At 52.3% G+C, this 22832-nt stretch overlaps 1 protein-coding gene across 4 annotated transcripts in view; it reads left to right on the plus strand.

Annotated features, from left to right (window-relative positions):
* SPATA20 (spermatogenesis associated 20) overlaps positions 1-22832 on the plus strand; it is a 297925-nt gene that overhangs the window by 4437 nt on the left and 270656 nt on the right. For 3 of the 4 annotated variants that reach the window (XM_029600642.1, XM_029600640.1, XM_029600639.1), the window contains one exon: positions 83-220. The exons of the other annotated variant lie outside the window; for it this stretch is intronic. In XM_029600642.1, coding sequence (XP_029456502.1) covers positions 83-220 — 138 coding nt within the window. The remainder of the gene's footprint in view (positions 1-82; positions 221-22832) is intronic. 4 annotated transcript variants of the gene reach the window in all.

The following is a 22832-nucleotide window of genomic DNA, read 5'->3' on the forward strand; positions in this document are numbered from 1 at the left end:
TTCCAGGCTAAAGGGAATCTGCCCTTTTTTCAGTGGAGGTTGAATCTTTGCTTTTGTTTTTTGTTTTTTTTTTTGCTACCAGGACTCTTCATAAGGGAGAGTCTGTCACCATGGCCAGCAAGGGCCAGGGCAGCAAGTCCAGTCTGCACCGTAAGACAAACCGCCTGATTCACGAGAAGTCACCCTATTTACTTCAGCATGCACACAACCCTGTGGACTGGTGAGTTGTAGCATGTATCTGTATGCCGTTGCCTTTCCTTTGACACTGTGTTTACACTAGAAGAATCCTACTTAGAGCAGCATCAACACCTTGTCTTATTTTTAAATAATTATATTGTCAAAACAAACACGAGCATTCCCTGCTCTGGATCAGTCAAGACTCCTGGGTTTTGCCTCCCTGCCAGCAGATGAACGCAGAGAAAGTTTCACTGACACTGTACATAACCCAGTGTGCCACCTGCAGTCCCTCAGTATTTCTCTGTCTCCAGCAGATGGTAGATGGTGTAAAACTTGCAGTCTGGAGAGAAAGAAAAAAAGATTAAAAGACAAGAACATTTCTGGATCCTCTCAGGGGATTGTGAAGTCTTGTGGGGCCATTCCCCCTGGTTTGAGGCAGACGAGCAGGGGGTTGGTGACCCTTCTGATGGCTTGGTCCGGAGGTCCGTGGGGTGGACATCTGGTGGTCCAGATCCCTCATCTCCTATGAGACATCTCCTATGGCAGTTCTACACTGCAAGCCCAGTGGAGCAGGGAGGTATTCCTTTTATATGTTCTCCCATGGGCTGGGTCGCTAAAGTTTGGTGAAAGGAGAGGGATATAGCCATTAATCTGGCTCTTTTCTGATCTGCCATGTGGCCTGAGTTCCTGGACCCAGAACCTCTGCAACAAAGGAAAGTATTGACTTTGATGTGTCTTTATTTATTTTCAGAGAGTTAAAAAAAAAAAAAAAGAACAAGGAACTAGTTAGAGGAATCTGCAGCAGTGGGGTTCTCGGAGGGGGGGAGGGGGGAGCTACCTTAGAAGCTCAGCGATGAGGTTCTTTCAATAGTTTCTCTGCCTGTGGAGGAGACCACGTGGACCAGGTGTTGGCTCCATGGCGCTGAGGGACTGTTCCTCTGCTTGCCATTGAGGTGCTGGTGGTGCTGCGGGTGCAGGGAGGAACAGCATGCCCATGTGGCAAAAGCGCTATGGCGTTCGGGGGTCTACTTTGAGCATGGCTGCACCAGTAGAATGAGACTTTCCTAAGCGTTTGGGTAGGTCATTTCCAACGAGTGGGTTATGCACCTCTGCCAGCAGATGGAGACAGAGCAAAAGCTGACATCAAGGCTATATATCTTCATGGAGAAGGTGGTGGATGCCTGGAACGCCCTTCCGGAGGAAGTGGTGAAGACTAAAACTGTGAAGGATTTCAAAGGGGCATGGGATAAACACTGTGGATCCATAAAGGCTAGAGGATGGGAATAAGAGAACAGCCATGGCGGTGGCTTACTGGAACGGAGGCTACTACCTGGAGATTACTGACCTTACTCAATAATCCTTTGCACGGTTAATGCAACTCCAACATTGCTCTCTGCTTCAACGGCAAGGGGAAATGTGGAAAAGAGGATTTGCATTCAGACAACAACCAACAAGGACTGAACTTCACAATCTGGGTAAACAAATATGCATGGGGGTAGCTTGCTTATTACGGCAGTTACTACCCTAAACCAATTAAGCCTGATACATCACTTTGAATGCATATACAGCGTTGCTCTTTGCTTAAACGGCAGGGATAAATGTGGAAAAGAGAATTTACATTACGACAACATCCAAAAAGGCATTGATCTGTGCAGACTGGATAAACAAGCATCGGGGTAACTTGCTTGATGCGGTGGTTACTTAACCATTAAGCCTTTTACTCACCTTTGATGCAACTCCAACATTATTCTCTGCATCAATGGCAGGGGATGGCAGGAAATTTGAATCAAACAGTTACCAACAAGGGCCCTGAACGTGGTGGTTGGTGAAACAGATAAGTTTGGGAAAATAAATGTGGGAGCTTGCTGGACAGACTGGATGGGCCAATTGATCTTTTTCTGCCGTCATTTTTCTGTTTCTACATGTATATAGTCCCGCCCCAACATCAGCCCGCCAGTATTCTCCGTCTCCAGCAAATGGTGGACATGCATTTCTCTTTGGGGATAGCTTGTGGGTAAAAAAAATAAAGGGAGAAAAAAGAAGACAAGAAGAAAGAAGTTGGTCCCTCCTTCAGTAGAGTGCCTCAATCCAATTGCCTTGGCTGGTGCGGACTTAAATTCCAATTAGCGGTTGCAGGCCGAGAGATGCTCAGCGGTGAAGGCTTTAGCACTCTTCACCCCGCAGCCAGGACCTGTTCCTGCTCTCAGCCAGGGAGGGCTGAGCTCAAGTAAAAGTATTTTGACTTAAAAAAAAAAAAAAAAAAAGTCAGCAACAGGAAGACAGCAGGAGAAGAGTCTGTTTCCTTGGCGTTCAACTATCCCACTCACATCTCTAAGGAGTTCTGTGAGGTGAGGATAATGTGCAGGCATGGCAGGTTGATCAGCCGTTTGGCTAGGCCCCGCTTCTAGGCTTCTCCCATTTTTGGCGTGCGGTAGGCCGCAGGATACTTTTGTATATTTTTTGCTGCAGATCGTTGGTGTGCATCTGGGTGTGCACCCATTTTCATTTGTGTGTGCAATTGGGTGTTCTTCCTTCTGCACGCATATCTTGTGTGCCCAGTTTAGGCGTTGGTCTTGGGCATTCAGTTTGGGCATCCAGTAGGACGCGCATCCTAAGCGAGCAGGCTTGTATGCACGTTTTTTGTGCTTTCATATTAGGTGCGCTTGTTTGTGTGGGAACTAGTTGCGAACCTTCATTGGATTGTGCGCTTATAGCATGGCGCCTGCGGCAAAGAAACCTAGGCACCTATCTATCAGTGAGGCTTGCCACATTAGATCCATTCAGCCGGAGCTTTCTTTAACCTTCTGATTTTGCCGATGATGGTCCATCTCCTCGGTCTGAGGGGAGTGGAGCTGAGGGAGACACTGCAGGGATGACTCCTCCTCAGATTGGTCTGCAGGTCGAGTTCTCAGGAGACACTGGCACTCAGGATGTTAGGTTCAGGCCAATGGGGCTTGGAATGGACCCGGCCTCTTTTTCCTGGGTGGAATTTTTCCAGGGATTGCAGACATTTTTACAGGGCTAGTCTGCTGAAGCTGCAATTCCTACTAAGTTAAGTCCAGGCATTTCGAGTGCTCCCCTGCCTGTCTCTACAGTCAAGCGCCATAGCACAGTGTGGTCTAACGGAGCATGAATGCAGGTGGATCAGGATGATTCTGATGACAGTGGGGGCTCTCCTTGTAAGGAAGGGGATATTCCCCCAGGTTTGGAGCCATATAGAACTCTTCTATGTTTCTTTCAGAGAGATGAGTTGCCTGGTCTGATATATCAGACCCTGAAGACCCTAGAAGTGGCTGGACCAAACTCCTTGGGAACACAGAAGAAGGACCCTATTTTGGTCACCCTGCACAAGGCTTCTTGTTTTGTTTTTTTTCCCTCTTGAATGCGATCCAGGTGTTGATTGATCTGGAATGGAATGTGCCAGAAGTGTCCTTTAAAGGAGGGTGCGTCTTAGCGTGCCTTTACCCCTTGGATCCGCAAACCAGAGAACAGTTGCGTTTTCCTAAAATAGATGCCTTGGTATGTTCTGCAATGAAATGTACCACCATCTTGGTGGAGGTGCGGTTCTAAAGGATGCTCAGGATAGAAGATTTGAGGCTATCCTGAAGCAAGCTTTTGAAGCAGTGACAATAAATGTGCAAATTACTTTTTGTTGCACCTTGGTAACTCAAGCTACCTTGTAGCTTTGTCTAGAGTCTGGTGGCATTGGGTCCGATCTAGGGCTTATGATAGAACTGGGGGCCACCTTCTTAGCTGAGGCGGGCTGTGACTTGGTATGCACAGCTGCCAGAGGAGCTGCTTCAGTTATTGAGGCAAGCTGACAGCTGTAACTGCACAACTGGTCCACAGATACTATTTCAAAGTCCAATCTGATTACGCTGCCTTTCACAGGATCGCTTTTGTTTGGTAGTGAATTGAAAAAAATGGAATGACCCTAGTCCTGTGTTTGCTGGAGGATAAGAAGCCAGTTTCCCAGACTTACCGGGCAGATGGCCGCTTTCGAATCTACTGGCGTTTACAGCCTTATAGGAGAGTTTCTTCCCAGAGATCCTGTCCCTTCCGCAGATCTCAGTCCTTTCACCCCTGAGGTCTTCTAAGGATACGGGCTCTGGAGGCGGAGCCCAATGAAGGTTTGTGGGCTCATCTGGTGGTGCAGGAAATATATGGTCGACTATCCTGGTTTTATCACAGTTAGGTCCAAATTACTTTGGATCAATGGGTTCTCGAAGTGGTTCGGAATGGCTATGCTCTAGAATTTTTTCGCATTCCTCCGGATGCCTTCATGGTCTTTCAATGCAACTCCCCTCAGAAGAGGATAGAAGTGGAAGTGACATGACAACGGCTGTTGATTCTGAAAGCAGTGATCCCTGTTCCCGAATTCCAGTGAAATACGGGCCAATAGTCCATTTACTTTGTCGTGCCCAAGAAAGAAGGTTCGTTTCGGCCCATGCTGGATCTCAAGGGTATCAACCGACATCTACAAGTCACGCATTTCAGGATGGAAATGGTGCGCTCTGTCATATGGCGGTTCAAGCACGGGAGTACTTCATGTCTCTGGATCTGACTGAAGTATATCTGCATATTCCCATCTAGCAGGAACATCAGCGGTTCCTCCAATTTTCCAACCAGGATCGTCATTACCCGTTTCAGGCCTTGCCTTTCAGACTAGCCACAGCACCAAGAACCTTTTCCAAGATCATGGTAGTGACAGCAGTGGCCATTCACAAGGAGGGCATTCTAGTTCACTCCTATCTGGGCGACTGGTTGATTCAAGCCAGGACATTGGAAGAGAGTCTTTGTGTCTCACGCAGGGTGGTTTCCTTGCTACAGGAACTAGGGTGGGTGGTAAATCTGGCCAAGAGCAATTTACAGCCACCTCAGACCCTGGAGTATCTCAGGGTTCGATTCGGTATAAGTCAGGTCAGAGTGTTTCTGCCGGAGACTCGGATCCACTCATTGAGTCCGATCCCTGTGGAACTCTGTTCGTCCGACTGTGTGGTCTTATATAAGGTCCTGGGGTTGATGGCTGCCACATTAGAAGTTTTTCCTTGGGCGAGTGCACATATGCGCCCTTTTCAACACGCCTTGCTCTCATGTTGGAGTCCGCAGTTGCAGAACTATGCGGTGAAGTTGCTCCTTCCGTTAGAATTGAAATCCTTTTGGACTGGTAGTTACATGCGGACTATCTCAGGAAGGGAATTTACCTGATAGCGCCTCATTGGTTGGTATGACAAATCGAGCCTTGGGACTGGGGGGCTCACTGTCAGGAGTTGGTGGTGCAAGGACGCTGGAATGCAGTGCAGAAGCAGTGGAACATCAACAGACTGGAGGCATAAGCAGTTTGGTTGGTGTGCCTGTGATGCACCGAGCGGCTAGAGGCTTGGGCAGTCCGGATAATGTCTGACAATGCGATAACCGTGGTTTACATCAATCATCAAGATGAAACCAAGAGTCAACAGGTGTCGGAGGGGATAGATGTGTTCATGGTATGGGCAGAGCAGCATCTCCTAAGCATATCTGCCTCCCACATTGCTGGAAAGGACAATATCAGAGCAGATTTACTCAGCAGGAGAAGCTTGGACCCAGGAGAAAGAGAGCTGGCAGATGAGGTCTTTCAGCTCCTGGTGGACCACTGGGGTCTACCGAATCCCAACCTGTTGGCAGACTTCAACGATTTGAAAGTTTGATGCTTTTTCAGTCGCAGGCAAGACCCAAAAGTGATGGGCATAGAAGCTCTCTTTCAGGATTGGCCACATGGCGCCCTGTGGTATGCGTTCCCGCCTTGGCCTTTGATAGTCAGGCTGGTACAGAAGATTGCAAGTGAAACCAATACTGTCCTATTATTGGCTACAGATTGGGCTTGAAGGTCTTGGTACTCTGATCTCCAGAAACGTCTGCTGAGCAGTCCCCTCCGGCTACCATATTGGAAGGATCTGTTATGTCAGGGGCTCTTTCTACACGTGTTGTGGCTTCCAGTGCCTTTGTAGGATCTTAACTTGGTCCTCGGGTTCTTGGCAGGTCCGACTTTTCAGCCACTGCATCCTCTTTCCTTGCTGCTCCTTTCTTTGAAGACAGTTTTTCTGGTAGCAATCTGTTCGGCTCGTCGGGTTTCTGAGCTGCAGGCTCTTCCTGCTGTGAGTTTTTTCTCTGTGTGACTTTGGGTGCGGTTCAGCTTCAGACTGTGCCTTCCTTTTTGCCCAAAGTTGTTTCTGACTTTCATTTGAATCAGTCCATTTCTCTGCCTGCCTTGGACAGGAACAGAAATGAAGCTGAGTACCAGCTTTTGCGTTCCTTGGATGTCAAGTGTTATTTACTGTGCTATTTGGAGGAGACTAAGACTGTTTGGAAGTCTGATCACCTGTTTGTGCTTCATGGTGGAGGTAAGCAGGGAGCACCAGTGACGCGGGCAACGATTGCCCTCTGGGTTAAGGATGTCATTACAGCAGCCTGTGTGGCTGCTGAGGTTGTCTTACTGAAGCAGATTAGACCACATTCCACGAGGGCTCAGGCGGCATCATGGGCGGAGCTTCATTTGTTGTTGCCTGCTGAAATTTGCCAAACGGCGACATGGTAATTTTTGCACACCTTCTCCAAGCATTTCGCTTGGACATTAGGGCTAGGGAGGATGCCGCTTTTGCACAGCCAGTTTTGACTGGGCTGCTGGCAGCCTCCCGCCCTTTTCGGGTTTAGGTTTTGTACATACCCCTCATTGGGATTGACCTACCCAAACATTTAGGAAGTAGAAGTACTTACCTGATAATTTCCTTTCCTTTAGTGAAGGGTAGGTCAATCCTAGAACCGCCCTCTGCTGCCAGATTTGGATTTTGTGGTTAGCCTTCTTAGAGCGAGTGATGCAGAGTATGATTCCTGCTTTTCGTTGATAACTGGTAAGTGGCTTCTCTAGCTCTTAGTTTGCTAGATAGGTTCCTTCTTTTGGCGAGTTCAGTGTTCTTGTTGGTTGAGAAACACAAATGGTTGCCTGTTGCCAATAATGTTCAGGTTTAATCAGATTTGTCCACAGTTTGGCTTTTCCAGAGAATACTGGTGAGCTACCACCCAGGAAAAAGATCTAGGCATCATAGTGGATAATACTTTGAAATCGTTGGCTCAGTGCAGCCGTCAAAAAAGCAAACAGAATGTTAGGAATTATTAAGAAGGGAATGGTTAACAAAACAGAAAATGTCATAATGCCTCTGTATTGCTCCATGGTGAGAACGCACCTTGAATACTGTGTACAATTCTAGTCGCCGTATCTCAAAAAAGATATAGTTGCGATGGAGAAGGTACAGAGAAGGGCGACCAAAATGATAAAGGGGATGGAACAGCTCTCCTATGAGGAAAGGCTGAAGAGGTTAGGGCTGTTCAGCTTGGAGAAGAGACGGCTGAAGGGGGATATGGTAGAGGTCTTAAAATAATGAGAGGTGTTGATCAAGTAGATGTGAATTGGTTATTTAACTTTCGGATAATAGAAGGACTAGGGGGCACTCCATGAAGTTTGCAAGTAGCACATATAAGACTAATTGGAGAAAATCTTTTTCACTCAACGCATAATTAAGCTCTGGAATTTGTTGCCAGAGGATATGGTTAGTGCAGTTAGTGTAGCTGGGTTCAAAAAAGGTTTGGATAAGTTCTTGGAGGAGAAGTCCATTAACTGCTATTTATCAAGTTGACTTAGATTAATGGCCTCTGCTATTACTATTATCAGTAGCATGGGATCTTCTTAGTATTTGGGTGCTTACCAGGTTCTTGTGGCCTGGTTTGGCTTCTGTTGGAAACAGGATGCTGGGTTTGATGGTCCCTTGGTTTGACCCAGCATGGCAATTTCTTATGTTCTTATGATGTTTAGGCGAGACTTTATAGCCATAGGGGCGGATTTTAAAAGGCGCGCGAATAGCCTACTTTTGTTTGCGCTCCAGGCGCAAACAAAAGTACGCTGGATTTTAGTAGATACGCGCGGAGCCGCGCGTATCCACTAAAATCCTGGATCGGCGCGCGCAAGGCTATGAATTTTGTATAGCCGGTGCGCGCCGAGCCGCGCAGCCTACCTCGTTCCCTCCAAGGCCGCTCCGAAATCGGAGCGGCCTCGGAGGGAACTTTCCTTTGCCCTCCCCTCACCTTCCCCTCCCTTCCCCTACCTAACCCACCCGCCCGGCCCTGTCTAAACCCCCCCCTTACCTTTGTCGGGGGATTTACGCCTCCCTCCGGGAGGCGTAAATCCCCGCGCGCCAGCGGGCCTCCTGCGCGCCGGGCCGCGACCTGGGGGCGGTTACGGAGGGTGCGGCCATGCCCCCGTACCCGCCCCCAAAACGCTGCCGACACGCCCCCGAAACACCGCGACGACCGGGCCCGCCCCCGACACGCCCCCCTCCGAGAACCCCGGGACTTACGCGAGTCCCGGGGCTCTGCGCACGCCGGGAGGCCTATGTAAAATAGGCTTCCCGGCGCGCAGGGCCCTGCTCGCGTAAATCCGCCCGGTTTTGGGCGGATTTACGCGAGCAGGGCTCTGAAAATCCGCCCCATAATGTCAGTTCCCTGTACGTACCAGGATCAGTCCAGACCACTGGGTTGTGTCTTCCTTCCAGCAGATGGAGTCAGAGAAAAAAACTGAAAGGCACTCCCTCTTACCAACGATCCTTCAGTATTTTCTCTGATTCTAGCAGATGAGGGTGACAGAACCTGCGTTCTTGATCCTGTAAACCCCCCCCCCCCCCAAAAAAAACCAAGGAGGGTTTGATTTAAAGTTTACCAGAAAGCTTGTTCTTTTTTAAGGTTCTTTGGCAACATCAAGCTAATTAAAAATAAAAAAGGTAGTTACTTTTGTTCTTTGCTGGAGTTTGGTAAATGGATCCTCCCAAGTCACCTTGGTAGAGGCTCGGCTGGGGTGGGACGCCCCGATAGCTGCATTCCCAGAGCCCCACCGACTGGTAAGTGGGGAGATTCACCGGTGGGCCGGTCCCTCTCCTCCCTTCACCCTGAGATGTCCGCATTCCTTGGGTGTACCCTGTAGTGCTAGTGGTCCCAGGGATGGTTTTCCCCTGGTTGACAGCATTTAAAAAAAAAAAAAACCCACACACAAAAAAAAAAACCTTCAGAGGTTTAAATTCTTGCCATGCAGGTTCCAGGGGCTCCGGAGGGGCATTTTTGGCACCGGATTGCTGTCCCTTACCTTGTGGCATGCCACGGAGTGCCTCATGCTCCGCTTGTGGGGAGCCAGTCCTGTGGCTCTCCCTCGATGGCCTCTGCGACCCTCCTACAAGAACACCAGAATATGTACAATGGAAGCACGCCGCAGGGACACATCAACCCCGCTACACCAGGTGCCAAAAACCTTCCAGACCAGATTTTGAATGGATCCAGGCCTAAACGCACTGAAGGTGCAGGCAGGCTTTGCTTAGTTGCATGGTAGACCACGGCAGTGGTTCCTTTCCCACATGTGTAGGTGTGCGCGTGTATTCTTGTTGAGTGTCGGTCGCATGTGCAGGTACCTGTGCGCGTATTGCCATGGCCTAGATTTGAACACATACATCTGCGACCTAGACTTGAGTGCATATTTGCACAGATACTTGAGTGTGTATTTGTGTAGGTACTTGTGCGCATAAGGCCGTGACCTAAACTTGACCATCTTTTGCTCAGTTATTCATGAACGTACGACCACGGCCTATTTGAGTACGTATTTACTCCTGTACTTGTGTGCATACGACCATGATCTTTGTCTTGAGCGCATATATGAGCGCGTCCTGCAGGGGTATGTGTGTATGCCTGGGTGGCAGTGGTGTGCGCACAGGAGGCCGCCTAGATCGAAGTTCCCTGTACGTACCGGATCAGTCCAGACTCCTGGGTCTTGCCTCTGCACCAGCAGATGGAGACAGAGCAAGATTTGACTGGCTCTGCAATAAATACTAGGGTGCCACCCACAGTCTGCCAGTATTACTCTGTCTCCAGCAGATGGTCCGGGTGCTTGGCCAACAGTCTGAACTGATCTTAAAAAAAAAAAAAAAAAGGTTTAGTTAGCTTGGCAGAGTTTTGTTTGTTTGCATTATTAATTAAGTTAAAAAAAAAAATAGAACTGAAGAAAAGTTTGAGTAGGCCGAGAGTAGTCCCGGAGCGTCCAGCGATGGTCTGAACCTTGTTGTGTTCTGATGGTTTAGTGTGCCCATGGGCCTTAGCCCGACCCAGGCCATCCAGGGCCAAGGCAAGGGTTGACGGTGGCCCGCATGGCTAACGGTCTACCCTCCACCAGGCCGGCAAGCTCCCATGGCCAACATCCAAGGATGTTGGAAGGTGAATGGTCCTCCGACCATTCCGGGCCCTTTCGGACCTGCTGCGAGCAGCATGGAGCAGCAGGTCTGGCCTGAGGTTGAGGGCAGACGGGCTTGACATGAAGACATGACTATGGAGTGATGTGACGGCATCCAGAGACGAAGACACATGGCTGATGCAACGGCATCCAGGGACGAAGACACATGGCTGATGCAACAGCATCCAGGGGCAAGACTCTTGACATCCACAAAGGCAACACGAGGCATGGACATTGGCACTGTCTCTCAGGGCGCCCTACTCAGGCCACCCGCGGGACTGAGTCGCGGACCACCCTGTCCGTTACGCGCCCTACACAGCCCTAGCAGACTGGTCACGGACCACGACGGGAGCGGGACAGCACAGGAACACACATCCGGGACATGACGGCTCAGGAGCACAGGACAACCGTCCACCGGCAGGCTAGTCCTCTCAGGAGAACTGCATCTGAGGGACCCCCGGCCTACCGGTACCAGAAGGCTCGAGAGCGAAGACGAGGCAAGTTGAAGGAAAGAACATCACGGAAGGCAGGAACACCAGGACGAAGGAGATCACGAAGACACCTGGACATGGACCTCAGGCACGAAGACTTGACATGGAACAGCTGAACGAAACAAGGAGCTCCTAGAAGGCTGGAAGACCTTACATGGACTCTGGCAGGCCGGAGCCTCCAGAGCGAAGACTCACGATGGTGCAAGGCACTGGAGAACTGACGGAGCAGCCCTTTATAGGGCTGGAGCAGGAAACAGTCATTAAGGTGGGGCCCAGACACTTCCTGTGTCTGGCCCTTTAAATATTGCAAAGAGACGCGGCCGCGCGCCTAAGAAGAGCAGGAAGCTGTGCAGGACCGTGGACAGCGGTCTGCTCCGACGTAGTCGCGGCAGAGCATAAACAGAGGCAGGACTGAGCCTGGACGCAGGCTCCAATGTCGGCAGCGGCTCCAGCCGCTGCAGGAGGCCCCAGGAGCGGCTCCTGCTGCTACTCCAGCCCGGGGCTGAGGCCTGGACGCTGCGAATATAGAATCAACGTCGGGGGCGGTCCCAGCCCCATGGAAGGCCGCGGCTCCGGCCGCGGAAGCCAGGGTGAAGCAGGGCGGCCTCCTGGCCGCGTGGGCAGGCTGACGGTGGCGTCCTGCCACGTCGGCGAAGAGACAGCAGCGTGGTAAGTGAGCCTGCTCGCGGGGAACACCCGCGGGCAGCGTTCATAACAGTACCCCCTCCTCAAAGCCCCCCTTCCTCAAGCCTCCTGTCAACAGCTCAAGGATAAGGGTATCAGTCCATACCGGATGGAGGTATTCGAGGGACCCAAAAAAAATGGAAGCTGGTAACTCCGGGGACAGCATGAACAAAACAAGGCAAAGCAGCAGAAACATAGAAGACAAAGCACAGAAAACCAGACAAGAACAAGACAAAACAGAACATACCACACAAACACAAGAGACACGACGAGAGACCAAGAGCACGAGACCGAGAGGCAGACGAGACCGAACACAGGACGAAGCGAATCCGGGACTGCGTGAGCAGTGACCAGCGACCGAGCGAGCGGTGACCACTCGACCGACAACACAAAAACACAAAAGAGGGAGCAAGGGAACGGAGAGCGAGGGAGTGGAGAGCAAGGGAACAGAGAGCGAAGGAGCAGGGAGCAAGGGAGCGGAGAGCGAAGGAGCAGAGAGCAAGGGAGCGGAGAGCGAAGGAGCTTAATGAGCGAAAGAGCCAAGAGCGAGAGAGCAGAGAGTGACGGAGTGAAGGGCGAAAGAGCGAAGAATGAGGAGCGAGGAAGGGAAACGAGGGAACGGGAACGAGGACGGGGAACACACAAGCGGAACCCAACAAGCAGGAAAGAAAACAAGAGGAAAACAAACAAACAAGCAACCAACCACACAGCACGGACAATACAAAACAGACAAACGAGCAACAAGCAAGGACCAACAAGAAGCACCCAGAAACACCAAGAAGACCTGGGGGAGGGAACCCAGGGCGGGCAAGAGAAAACCAGCAAAACCAGTGGGGGTGCAGGCGCCTCCTGCAGGTCGTAAAATCCCAACCTGGCAGCAAGATGACAAAAAAAAGTCTGGAGCAGGCACCTCCTGCAGGTCGCTAAAAAAGAATCCAGACAGCTGGCGCCTCCAGCAGGTCGTAACTATGGCAAAACTGGCGCCTCCAGTAGGTTGTACACACAAAATCCTGCAAAAAAATTTTCCGGTCCCATAACAGTCCAGGACATGGAGTCAAGACTCACAAGGCGGATACATCGGTGGGGCACCACCATCTGGCACATGGCCTTGCATTCTGTTGAGAACGGCCTCAAAGGCCTTGCATTCTGTTGAGAATGGTGTTTTTCGTGTGCCCATGGGCCTCAACCCGACCCTGACCTTCGGAACTGAGCCAAGGGTTGACGGTGGCTCCTCATGGCTGACGGTCTACCCTCCGCCAGGCTGGCAAGCTCCCTTGGCCAAACATCCAAGGATGTTGGAAGGTGAATGGTCCTCCGACCATTCCGGGCCCTTTCGGACCTGCCGCGAGCAGCACGGAGCAGCAGGCCTGGCCTGAGGTTGAGGGCAGACGGGCCTTGACATGAAGACATGACTATGGAGTGATGTGAGGGCATCCGGACGAAGACACATGGCTGATGCAACGGCATCCAGGGACGAAGACACATGGCTGATGCAACGGCATCCATGGGCGAAACTCTTGACATCCACAAAGGCAACACGAGGCATGGACATTGGCACTGTCTCTCAGGGCGCCCTACTCAGGCCACCCACGGGACTGAGTCGCGGACCACCCTGTCTGTTACGCGCCCTACACAGCCCTAGCAGACTGGTCACGGACCACAACGGGAGCGGGACAGCACAGGAACACACATCCAGGACATGACGGCTCAGGAGCACAGGACAACCGTCCACCGGCAGGCTAGTCCTCTCAGGAGAACTGCATCTGAGGGACCCCCGGCCTACCAGTACTAGAAGGCTCGAGAGCAAAGACGAGGCGAGGTGAAGGAAAGAACATCACGGAAGTCAGGAACACCAGGACAAAGGAGATCACGAAGACACCTGGACATGGACCTCAGGCACGAAGACTTGACATGGAACAGCTGAACGAAACAAGGAGCTCCTAGAAGGCTGGAAGACCTTACATGGACTCTGGCAGGCCGGAGCCTCTAGAGCGAAGACTCACGATGGAGCCTCCAGAGCAAAGACTCACGATGGGCTGGAGCAGGAAACAGTCATCAAGGTGGGGCCCAGACACTTCCTGTGTCTGGCCCTTTAAATATTGCAAAGAGACGCGGCCGCGCGCCTAAGAAGAGCAGGAAGCTGTGCAGGACCGCAGACAGCAGCCTGCACCGACGTAGTCGCGGCAGAGCGTAAACAGAGGCAGGACTGAGCCTGGATGCAGGCTCCAACATCGGCAGTGGCTCCAGCTGCTGCAGGAGGCCCCGGGGGCGGCTCCTGCCGCTACTCCAGCCCGGGGCTGAGGCCTGGACGCCGCAAAGATAGAATCAACGTCGGGGGCAGTCCCAGCCCCGTGGAAGGCCGCGGCTCCGGCCGCGGAAGCCAAGGTGAAGCAGGGAGGCCTCCTGGCCGCGTGGGCAGGCCGACACCTGCGTCCTGCCACATCGGCGAAGAGACAGCAGCATGGTAAGTGAGCCTGCTCGCGGGGAACACCCTTGGGCAGAGTTCATAACAAACCTCCCAGGGGGTTGTCAGGTCCTGAGGGGACCATCCCCCCTGGTTCTGTAGGCTGCTGGTGTGAAGGGTTGAGGACCCTGACTTGTCTTTGACAGCCCAGCCGGGGTGATACTGGGGAGTCCGGCTCACTCACCCCAGCCGGACCGCTTCAGTACCCGACGTGGGACAGCGTCTCAGGTTGGAAAAAAGAGAAAAATAATAATAATAAAACTAGTAGCGCGTTGTTCGGCGGCTCTCTGTGTCTTATTGCTGCGGCGGTCGGCTATCGCGTTTCTTCTCTCCCAACCCCCCCCCCCTCTTTATTTTTGTTTTTCTCTTGGCGGCCCGTCTTCCTCATGCCACGCAGTTCGTCCTGCTCGGCCTGCGGCTCGGGGCGCGCGCTCCTCTCGCGGGATGGGCTGTGTTCAGCCTGCATCCCCGGAGGCGAAGGAACGTCGGGGTTGGTTCGGGGGGTGGTGGTGCAACGCAGAACGATGGCGGTCGCGATCGGGGAGCTATCTTCATCTTCCTCCAGGCAGTTGCTGGTAAGCATGGGAAAATCGCCATCTTGGGTTCGGCCTCCTTCGCGGCGCCGATCGCAGTGGGGGTAAGGAATTCCCTGCCCTCCCTCTCCCCACAGAGACCGGTTCCCCGGCCTGTTTCGCCAGCAGGAGCTGCAGGGGGAGGGCAAGGGGACAACACAGGGACAGATTCTGACGTCTCCTGTTTCTCCTTTTCGTCGGATTTTATCCTGACTATGCATAGGGCCTTTAAGGTGCGCAAAGCCTATAAGCGGCATTCGCCTAAGTCCAGGGGCTCTGAGGGCCCACCTCCTGCAGACAAGGGTCGACCCCGGTCGGGGGACCCGGGGGGGGGGGGGGGCCTTCCAGGGCAAAGTGTCCGTTATGGGCTATCCCTCCCCGGGAGGACACGGACTCTCCCTCCGAGTCTACGGATCATGAGGATCAGGAGGAGCCGCCCCCGCGGGGGGTAGAGGGAGACGGCAGTCCATCGCAGGGTGCAACGAGGCAGAGCCATGTCTTTGAGGGCGATGACCCTAGGGTGATCCGCCTCTTCCGCAGAGACGAGCTGGGACCCCTCATTCCCGCTATTTTGGAGGAGTTGGGAATTACTACACCTCGAGAGGAGTCTCTTCTCGGCCCGATGGATCCAGTGTTGTTGGCTCTGAGTGGCCCTCCCTCGACATTTCCTTTTCATTTTTCTGCTACAGGCCTTCTCTTTCTCGAGTGGGATACCCCGGATTTGGGGTTGAAGGTCACAAAGGCTATGGACAAGCTTTATCCGCTGCCTGAGGACGCCCTGGAAGTTCTTCGGGTTCCGAAGGTGGATGCGGCCGTTTCAGCGGTGACGAAGAGGACGACCATTCCGGTCACGGGGGCCACGGCACTGAAGGACCTACAGGATTGGAAGCTGGAGGTCCAGCTTAAGAAGATCTTCAAAGTCTCTGCTCTAGGGGTCCGAGCGGCAATTTGTAGCAATTTTGCTCTGCGGGCAGGGCTGCGTTGGGTGCAACAACTGCTCGCCAATGAGGGCCTTTCGGAGGAGGAAGCCCGACAGGCTGGCCGTCTCGAGGTGGTAGTGGCTTATAGTGCCGACGCGCTGTACGATCTCCTGAGAACTTCGGCTTGTTGCATGGTTTCGGCCATCTTGGTGAGACGGCTATTGTGGTTACGGAACTGGTCCGCGGATGGAGCCTCCAAATCCCGGCTGGGGTCTTTACCCTTTAAGGGCAAACTTCTGTTTGGAAAGGAATTGGAGGATATGATTCAGTTACTGGGCGAAAATAAGGTTCATCGACTCCCGGAGGAAAGAACACATTCCAGGGGGTCCTTCTCGGCTAGGTCCAGGTTTTGGGGAACTCGAAAAGCTCTTACTTCTCGTCCTAGTATCTCTTCCCCTTCCTTTCATCATGCGGGGGGTAGCCAGCAGTCGCAGTCCTTTCGAGGAAGACGTTTTGGCAGACCTGCTTCCTCCCAGACGGCTCCTGGCGGTAAGGCTGCACAATGATGTCTGGCTGGTCCATTCCTCAGTACTGAAGGTAGGGGGTAGATTGTCTTTTTTTTATGAGGAGTGGACCACAATCACATTGGACCTGTGGGTGCTCACCATGATAAAACACGGCTACGCTTTAGATTTTGCACGCCGTCCAACCCACGATTCTTCCCGTCCCCGAGCGGATATGCTGACAGACGTCGAGCAGTCCAACAGACTTTGTATCGACTGTTGGATCTGGGGGCAGTTGTTCCGGTACCATCTCCGGAACAACGAAGAGGACATTATTCCATATACTTCGTCATTCCAAAGAAGGAAAGGGTCCTTCCGTCCCATACTAGATCTAAAGTGCGTCAACAGATGCCTTCAGATCCCACGCTTTCACATGGAGACGTTGCGTTCCGTCATTGCTTCCGTTCACCCGGGGGAGTTCCTGGCTTCACTGGATCTGACGGAGGCATATTTGCACATCGGGATCAGGGAGGATCATCAGATATATCTCAGGTTCTTCGTGTTGGGGAAACATTACCAATTTCTGGCGTTACCGTTCTGTCTGGCGACAGCTCCCAGAATCTTCACCAAGATAATGGTGGTAGTTGCAGCACAGCTTCGACGGGAGGGTTTGTTGGTGCATCTGTATCTGGACGATTGGTTGATTCGAACAAAATCCGAGACCCTGTGTCATTCGGCGATACACCGGGTGCTACAGCTGTTGAGGTCCCTCGGTTGGGTGGTCAACATAGCCAAAAGCCAGCTCATTCCCTCTCAGTTGCTGGAGCTTTTGGGAGCTTTATTCAACACACGTCAGGGGAAGGTCTATCTCTCCTCCGGTTGCAGTCTCAAGTTGCAGGGACAAGTCCGGTCCTTGCTGGAGAAACAACCGCCGATGGTTTGGGATTACCTGCAGATGCTGGGTTCCATGGCTTCGACGCTGGAACTGGTCCCTTGGTCTTTCGCGCACATGCGGCCCTTACAATCGGCGTTACTTTCCCGCTGGAGTCCGGTGTCCAAGCAGTTCTACCTCCCGTTGCCATTGACGGACCTGGCACGCTCCAGTCTAGTGTGGTGGCTGTGTTCGGACAATCTCCTCCGGGGCATTCTGCTCGTGGTACTGGAGTGGACGGTGGTCACCACAGATGTGAGCCTCTCAGGTTGGGGAGCGGTGTGCTTGTGGAAGTCAGTACAGGGACTCTGGTCCCCGACCGAGTCTCGATGGTCGATCAACTGCTTGGAGACCAGAGCGGTGCGCCTGGCATTGCAGGCCTTTCTCCCTCTGATTCAGGGGAAGTCGGTCAGGGTACTGTCCGACAATGCGACCATAGTGGCCTACATCAATCGTCAGGGGGGGACCAGGAGTTGTCCGGTGGTGTTAGAAGCTTGTCTGCTGATTCAGTGGGCGGAACGGCACCTTGCCAGCATAGCTGCGTCCCACATAGCAGGGGTCGATAACATACACTCAGACTTTTTGAGTCGAAATTAGCTCAACCCCGGAGAGTGGGAGCTTGCGGACAGGGCCTTTCAACTCATCTGCGACAGATGGGGCACGGCGGCCAAGGATCTGATGGCAACCTTCAAGAATGCCAAGGCCTTGCGCTTCTTTGCTTGTTGAAGGGAAACGGGGGCAGAGGGGGTGGACGCCTTGGCGTTACCCTGGCCGACAACAGTCCTTTTGTATGTCTTTCTCCCTTGGCCGCTGATTGGCAAGGTACTTCATCGAATAGAGAGCCATCCGTCGGAGGTAATTCTGGTGGCTCCCGAGTGGCCCCGTCGGCCATGTTTCGCGAATCTCGTCAATCTCGCGGTGGAGGATCCACTGCATTTTCCATTTCTACCGAATCTCCTTCACCAGGGGCCTGTTTGTTTCAATCAGGTAGATCGCTTTTGTCTAGCGGCATGGTGTTTGAGAGGCGACGTCTAAAAGGCAAAGGTTATTCAGACGGAGTGGTGTCCACCCTCCTGAGGTCGCATAAGGCGTCAACTTCCTTATCGTATGTACGAGTTTGGAAGGTTTTCGAATTGTGGTGCGTTTCTCGGGCGATTGTGTCCATTTGGGCGTCCGTTTCCAGTATTCTAGCCTTTCTACAGGACGGTTTGGCCAAGGGTTTGTCCTGTAGCTCTTTGCGGGTGCAGGTGGCAGCCCTCGGTTGCTTACGCGGTTCTGTGGAAGGGAGGACTCTGGCGGCACACCCCAATGTTGCCCGGTTTCTGAGGGGGGCAAAACATTTACGCCCGCCACTGAATGCTCCGTGCCCCTCCTGGAATTTAAATGTGGTTCTTAAGGCATTGTGTGCGCCTCCTTTTGAGCCTCTGAAGAGGGCGACGCTAAAGGATCTTACATTGAAGGTAGTATTTCTGGTGGCAATTTCCTCGGCACGACGGGTTTCTGAACTTCAGGCATTGTCCTGCAGGGAGCCTTTCTTGAGGATCTCTGAGTCTGGAATTAGTTTACGGACGGTCCCATCTTTTCTGCCAAAAGTGGTTTCTTCCTTTCATTTGAACCAGTCGGTGGAGCTTCCATCGTTTTCTGACCTGGATAGGTCGGATCCCGTTTCAAAGGATCTAAGGAAGCTGAATGTACGTGGGGCGCTACTGCGTTATCTGGAAGCTACTAAAGGTTTTCGTCTCTTCGTCCTTTGGAAGGGTCCAAAAAGGGGTAATATGGCGTCTAAAACCACCATCGCCCGGTGGTTGAAAGAGGCCATAAATTCCTCATATTTACTCTGTGGTCGGCCCCTACCAGTGGGGCTGAAGGCACATTCCACTCGCTTCCAGGCGGCTTCCTGGGCGGAGTGTCACCAGATTTCTCCGCAGGAGATTTGCAGAGCAGCAACTTGGAAATCTTTGCATACTTTTGCGCGACATTATCGGCTCGATGTACAGGACTTACGGGAGGGCAATTTCGGAGCAGGCGTATTGAGAGCGGGCCTCTCCGGATCCCAGCCCAAGTAGTTTTAAGCTCTGGTACATCCCAGGAGTCTGGACTGATCCGGTGCGTACAGGGAAAAGAAATTAGGTCTTACCTTCGATAATTTTCGTTCCTGTAGTACCAAGGATCAGTCCAGAGTCCCGCCCGCTGTGAGCATTAAAGTCTCAGAGAGTCCGCTGTTTCCACTTCTGCTCTTGTTTTATTTGATCTGTGAGGTTCTTCCGTTTGTTAACCTCCTTTCCGGGTCAGGTTTGATGTTGGGGTCAGTGATCCAACGGGTCCCTGGTTGAGATTCATGTATATAGTTAGTTTCATTTAGGGGTCATTCTGCTTTGACATTGCATAATACTGGCAGACTGTGGGTGGCACCCTGGTATTTATGGCAGAGCCAGTCAAATCTTGTTCTGTCTCCATCTGCTGGTGCGGAGGCAAGACCCAGGAGTCTGGACTGATCCTTGGTACTACAGGAACGAAAATTATCGAAGGTAAGACCTAATTTTCTTTTCAGGGGACCGAAGTTCAGGAGAGCTAGGCACCAGGGACAAACAGGTCCAAGTGCCTTGCTATCTGTGATGCTTATCGTTTCATAATAATTCAGTCCTCACTCTCTCTCTGTTTGTGTCAGCACTGTTTAGTCAGCGATTTGACTATTACAGCTTTTGCCCATGTTGGGACATCTCCTTGGCCTATGGTGTCTCTGGAGAGGAGTGGGGTAGGAGGTGAAGCAATGATCAGATCTCCTCCTCCCTTGTTCCCTAGAGCAGAAGCTTCCCCAAGAGAGAAAGGTTGGAGAGAGCAAGATTGGGCCTATGTGCTCTGGTATAGATCCATCCTCCTTCTCCTGGGTGGAATGTTTCCAGGCCCTGCAGACCTTACTGCAGGGGTACCCAGTGAAGGCGAAGCAACCTACTTTGTAGGGATTGCATGCTTGGACCTCCCATTTGTCGGTTACAGTGGGCAAATGTATCAGTGAGGCTGTCCCTGGTAATGTTCAAGGGGATGTAGATCATGAAACATCAAGGGACTCCGATGATGAATTGGCTTTCTCATCTCTAGAAGAGAGAGAAATTGCGTATGATTGAGAGAAGCATTGGACTCTGCTCAGATTTTTTCTTTTTTCACAGAGATGTTTTGCTGAGTCTGTTGGCTCAGACCCTGAACATGCTTAGTTTGGATGGAGGTCAATTTTAAGGTAAGCATCCTGTTCCCTCTACGTACCAGGATCAGTCCAGACTCCTGGGTTTTGCCTCCCCTCCAGCAGATGGAGACAGAGAAAGATTTGACAGACTCTGCCCTATACCCTGAGGTGCCACCTACAGTCCATCAGTATTCTTCTGTCTCCAGCAGATGGTGGAGGTGCAAAGCTCACAGTCTGTGTTAGTGGCTTAGTTGGACTGGCAGTGTAATCAGGTTTTTTGACAGAGGATTTTGGAATATTAAGGCTTTTAGGAAGGAAGAAGTTCCTGAAGACGAAGGACACTGTCAGGTGAAGAAAAGGTCCTTCAGCCTCCCAGGGGGTGGTCAGGTCCTGAGAGGACCATCCCCCCTGGTGCTTGAGGCAGCTGCAGCTAGGGGTTGAGGGCCCTATTAGCCAATGTCAGGCAGCGCCTGGGTTGATACCGGGGAGCCTGGTTCACTCACCCCAGAGGATCCAGAATCCAAGGCAAGTTGGTAACGTTCATAAAAAAAAAAAAAAAATTTGCAATTTTATTACTTTGAGCTGAGCCGTTTTGGGGGACTTGTGCGCTCTCCTTTCCCTTCTCTGCCGGGCTGTCCGGGGCTTTTCGCGGTACTTTGAGCGTGGTTCCTTCTGCTTTTTGTAATTTCTTTCTGTGCCTGCTGTGCTGCGCCGGTCGGCCTGCCGCGCCTGTGGCTCGGCGCGCGCGTGCCTATCGAGGGACAAGCTCTGCTCCTCCTGTCTCCCCGGGTGGGAAGGACCGTCCACGGCCTCTGGGGCAGTGTTGGTACGGGTCAGCTCAACGGCACAGGCTTTTGGTAACCTGCAGCCTCCATTTCCTCTCCCGTTCCCGCTAAGCGTGGGAACGGGCGCCATGTTGGATCCTATTGCCATGGCGCCACAACTCGCGGTGGGGGAGGAGATTCTCCTGCCCTCCTTGTCTCCACAGCGCCCGACTCCGAGGGATAAAACACCTCCGTTTTCAGATTTTGGAGGGCCTCCGGATCCTACCCCGCAGGGGGACGACCCCGATGATTGGTCTGACAGTTCTTCCTCCTCCTTTTCTTCTGACTTTGTGCTGTTGTTGCACAAGGCCTTTAAGGCCAGGAAAGCACACAAGAAACAGCCTGTAGGCAAATTGCCTACCTCGGGGCAGCCTGCTCCAGCACAGAAACGTTCCAAGCCAGAAGGGAGCAGGGGGGCTCCTAGGTCGAAGCGTCTCTTGAGGTCTGTGACACCTCAGGATCTTCCAGACACTTCTTCTGATGTGACTGATTCAGAGGAGGAGCACACTATACTTTTGCAGCCCCTGAGGGGGGCAGTGGCAGTGGGGGACCCACCTCCGGGTAAGGAACGGGGGTCCCATGTGGTAGAAGGGGACGATCCTAAAGTGGTCCGTCTCTTCCGGAAAGAAGAACTGGCGCCCCTGATTCCTGCTATTTTAGGGGAATTGGGCATTGAGGAACCCGGTTAGGAACTACAGATCCAGTGCTATTGGGCCTGAGGGGTCCGCCTACTTCCTTTCCCTTCAATTTTTCGGCGACCAATTTATTATTCAAGGAATGGGACACACCGGATCTGGGGTTAAAGGTCACGAAGGCCATGGACAGGTTATATCCTCTGCCGGAGGATGCCTTGGATATTCTTCAGGTTCCCAAGGTGGATGTGGCGGTATCTGCGGTCACGAAAAAGACCACTGTCCCAGTTACTGGTTCTGCAGCTCTCAAGAACTTACAGGACCATAAGTTGGAGGTTCAGCTCAAAAAGGTTTTTGAGGTTTCGGCGCTTGGAGTTCGTGCAGCGATGTGCAATAATTTTGCATTGAGAGCTGGTCTTCGATGGGTACAACAACTGCAGGCTAAATAATCCCTGACGGAGGCAGAAGCACTGTAGGCGGGTCTCCTGGAGGCAGTGATCACCTGTAGCGCCGATGCTCTGTATGATTTGCTGAGGACGTCGGGCCGTTCCATGGTCTCTGCTGTCTATGCTGGTCGGTTGCTTTGGTTGCGAAACTGGTCGGCGGACGTTTTTTCTAAGGCTCATTTGGGATCTCTACCCTTCAAGGGTAAATTGCTGTTTGGCAAGGACCTAGAGGATATGATTCAGTCTCTGGGGGAAAATAAGGTTCACCAACTGCTTTAAGATAGACCTCGATCCAGTGGGTCGTTTCCTTCCAGATCTTGTTTTTGGGGGAGTCGGAGGTCTCGGGGTCCCTGGTCTTCCACATCCTCCTTTCGGCAAAATCCTTCCCGTCAACAGTCGTGGTCCCAGTCCTTTCGTGGGCACCGCTTCGGTAGACCGGGTAGTACCCAGTTTGCACAGGGAGGTAAACCTTCCCAATGATGTGTGGCCAGTTCACTCCTTGGTTTCGGTGGTAGGGGGCAGATTGTCCCTGTTTTACGAGGAGTGGGCCAAGATCATGTTAGACCAGTGGGTGCTATCTGTGATAATACAAGGTTACACTTTAGATTTTGCACGCCGCCTCCATCACAGGTTCCTGGTCTCCCCATGTGGTTACGCGACAAAGCATCGTGCAGTGGAAGACACCTTGCACCGACTTCTTCAGCTCGGCG

Source organism: Rhinatrema bivittatum, chromosome 4 (genome assembly GCF_901001135.1).
Source record: "Rhinatrema bivittatum chromosome 4, aRhiBiv1.1, whole genome shotgun sequence".
NCBI lineage: Eukaryota > Metazoa > Chordata > Amphibia > Gymnophiona > Rhinatrematidae > Rhinatrema > Rhinatrema bivittatum.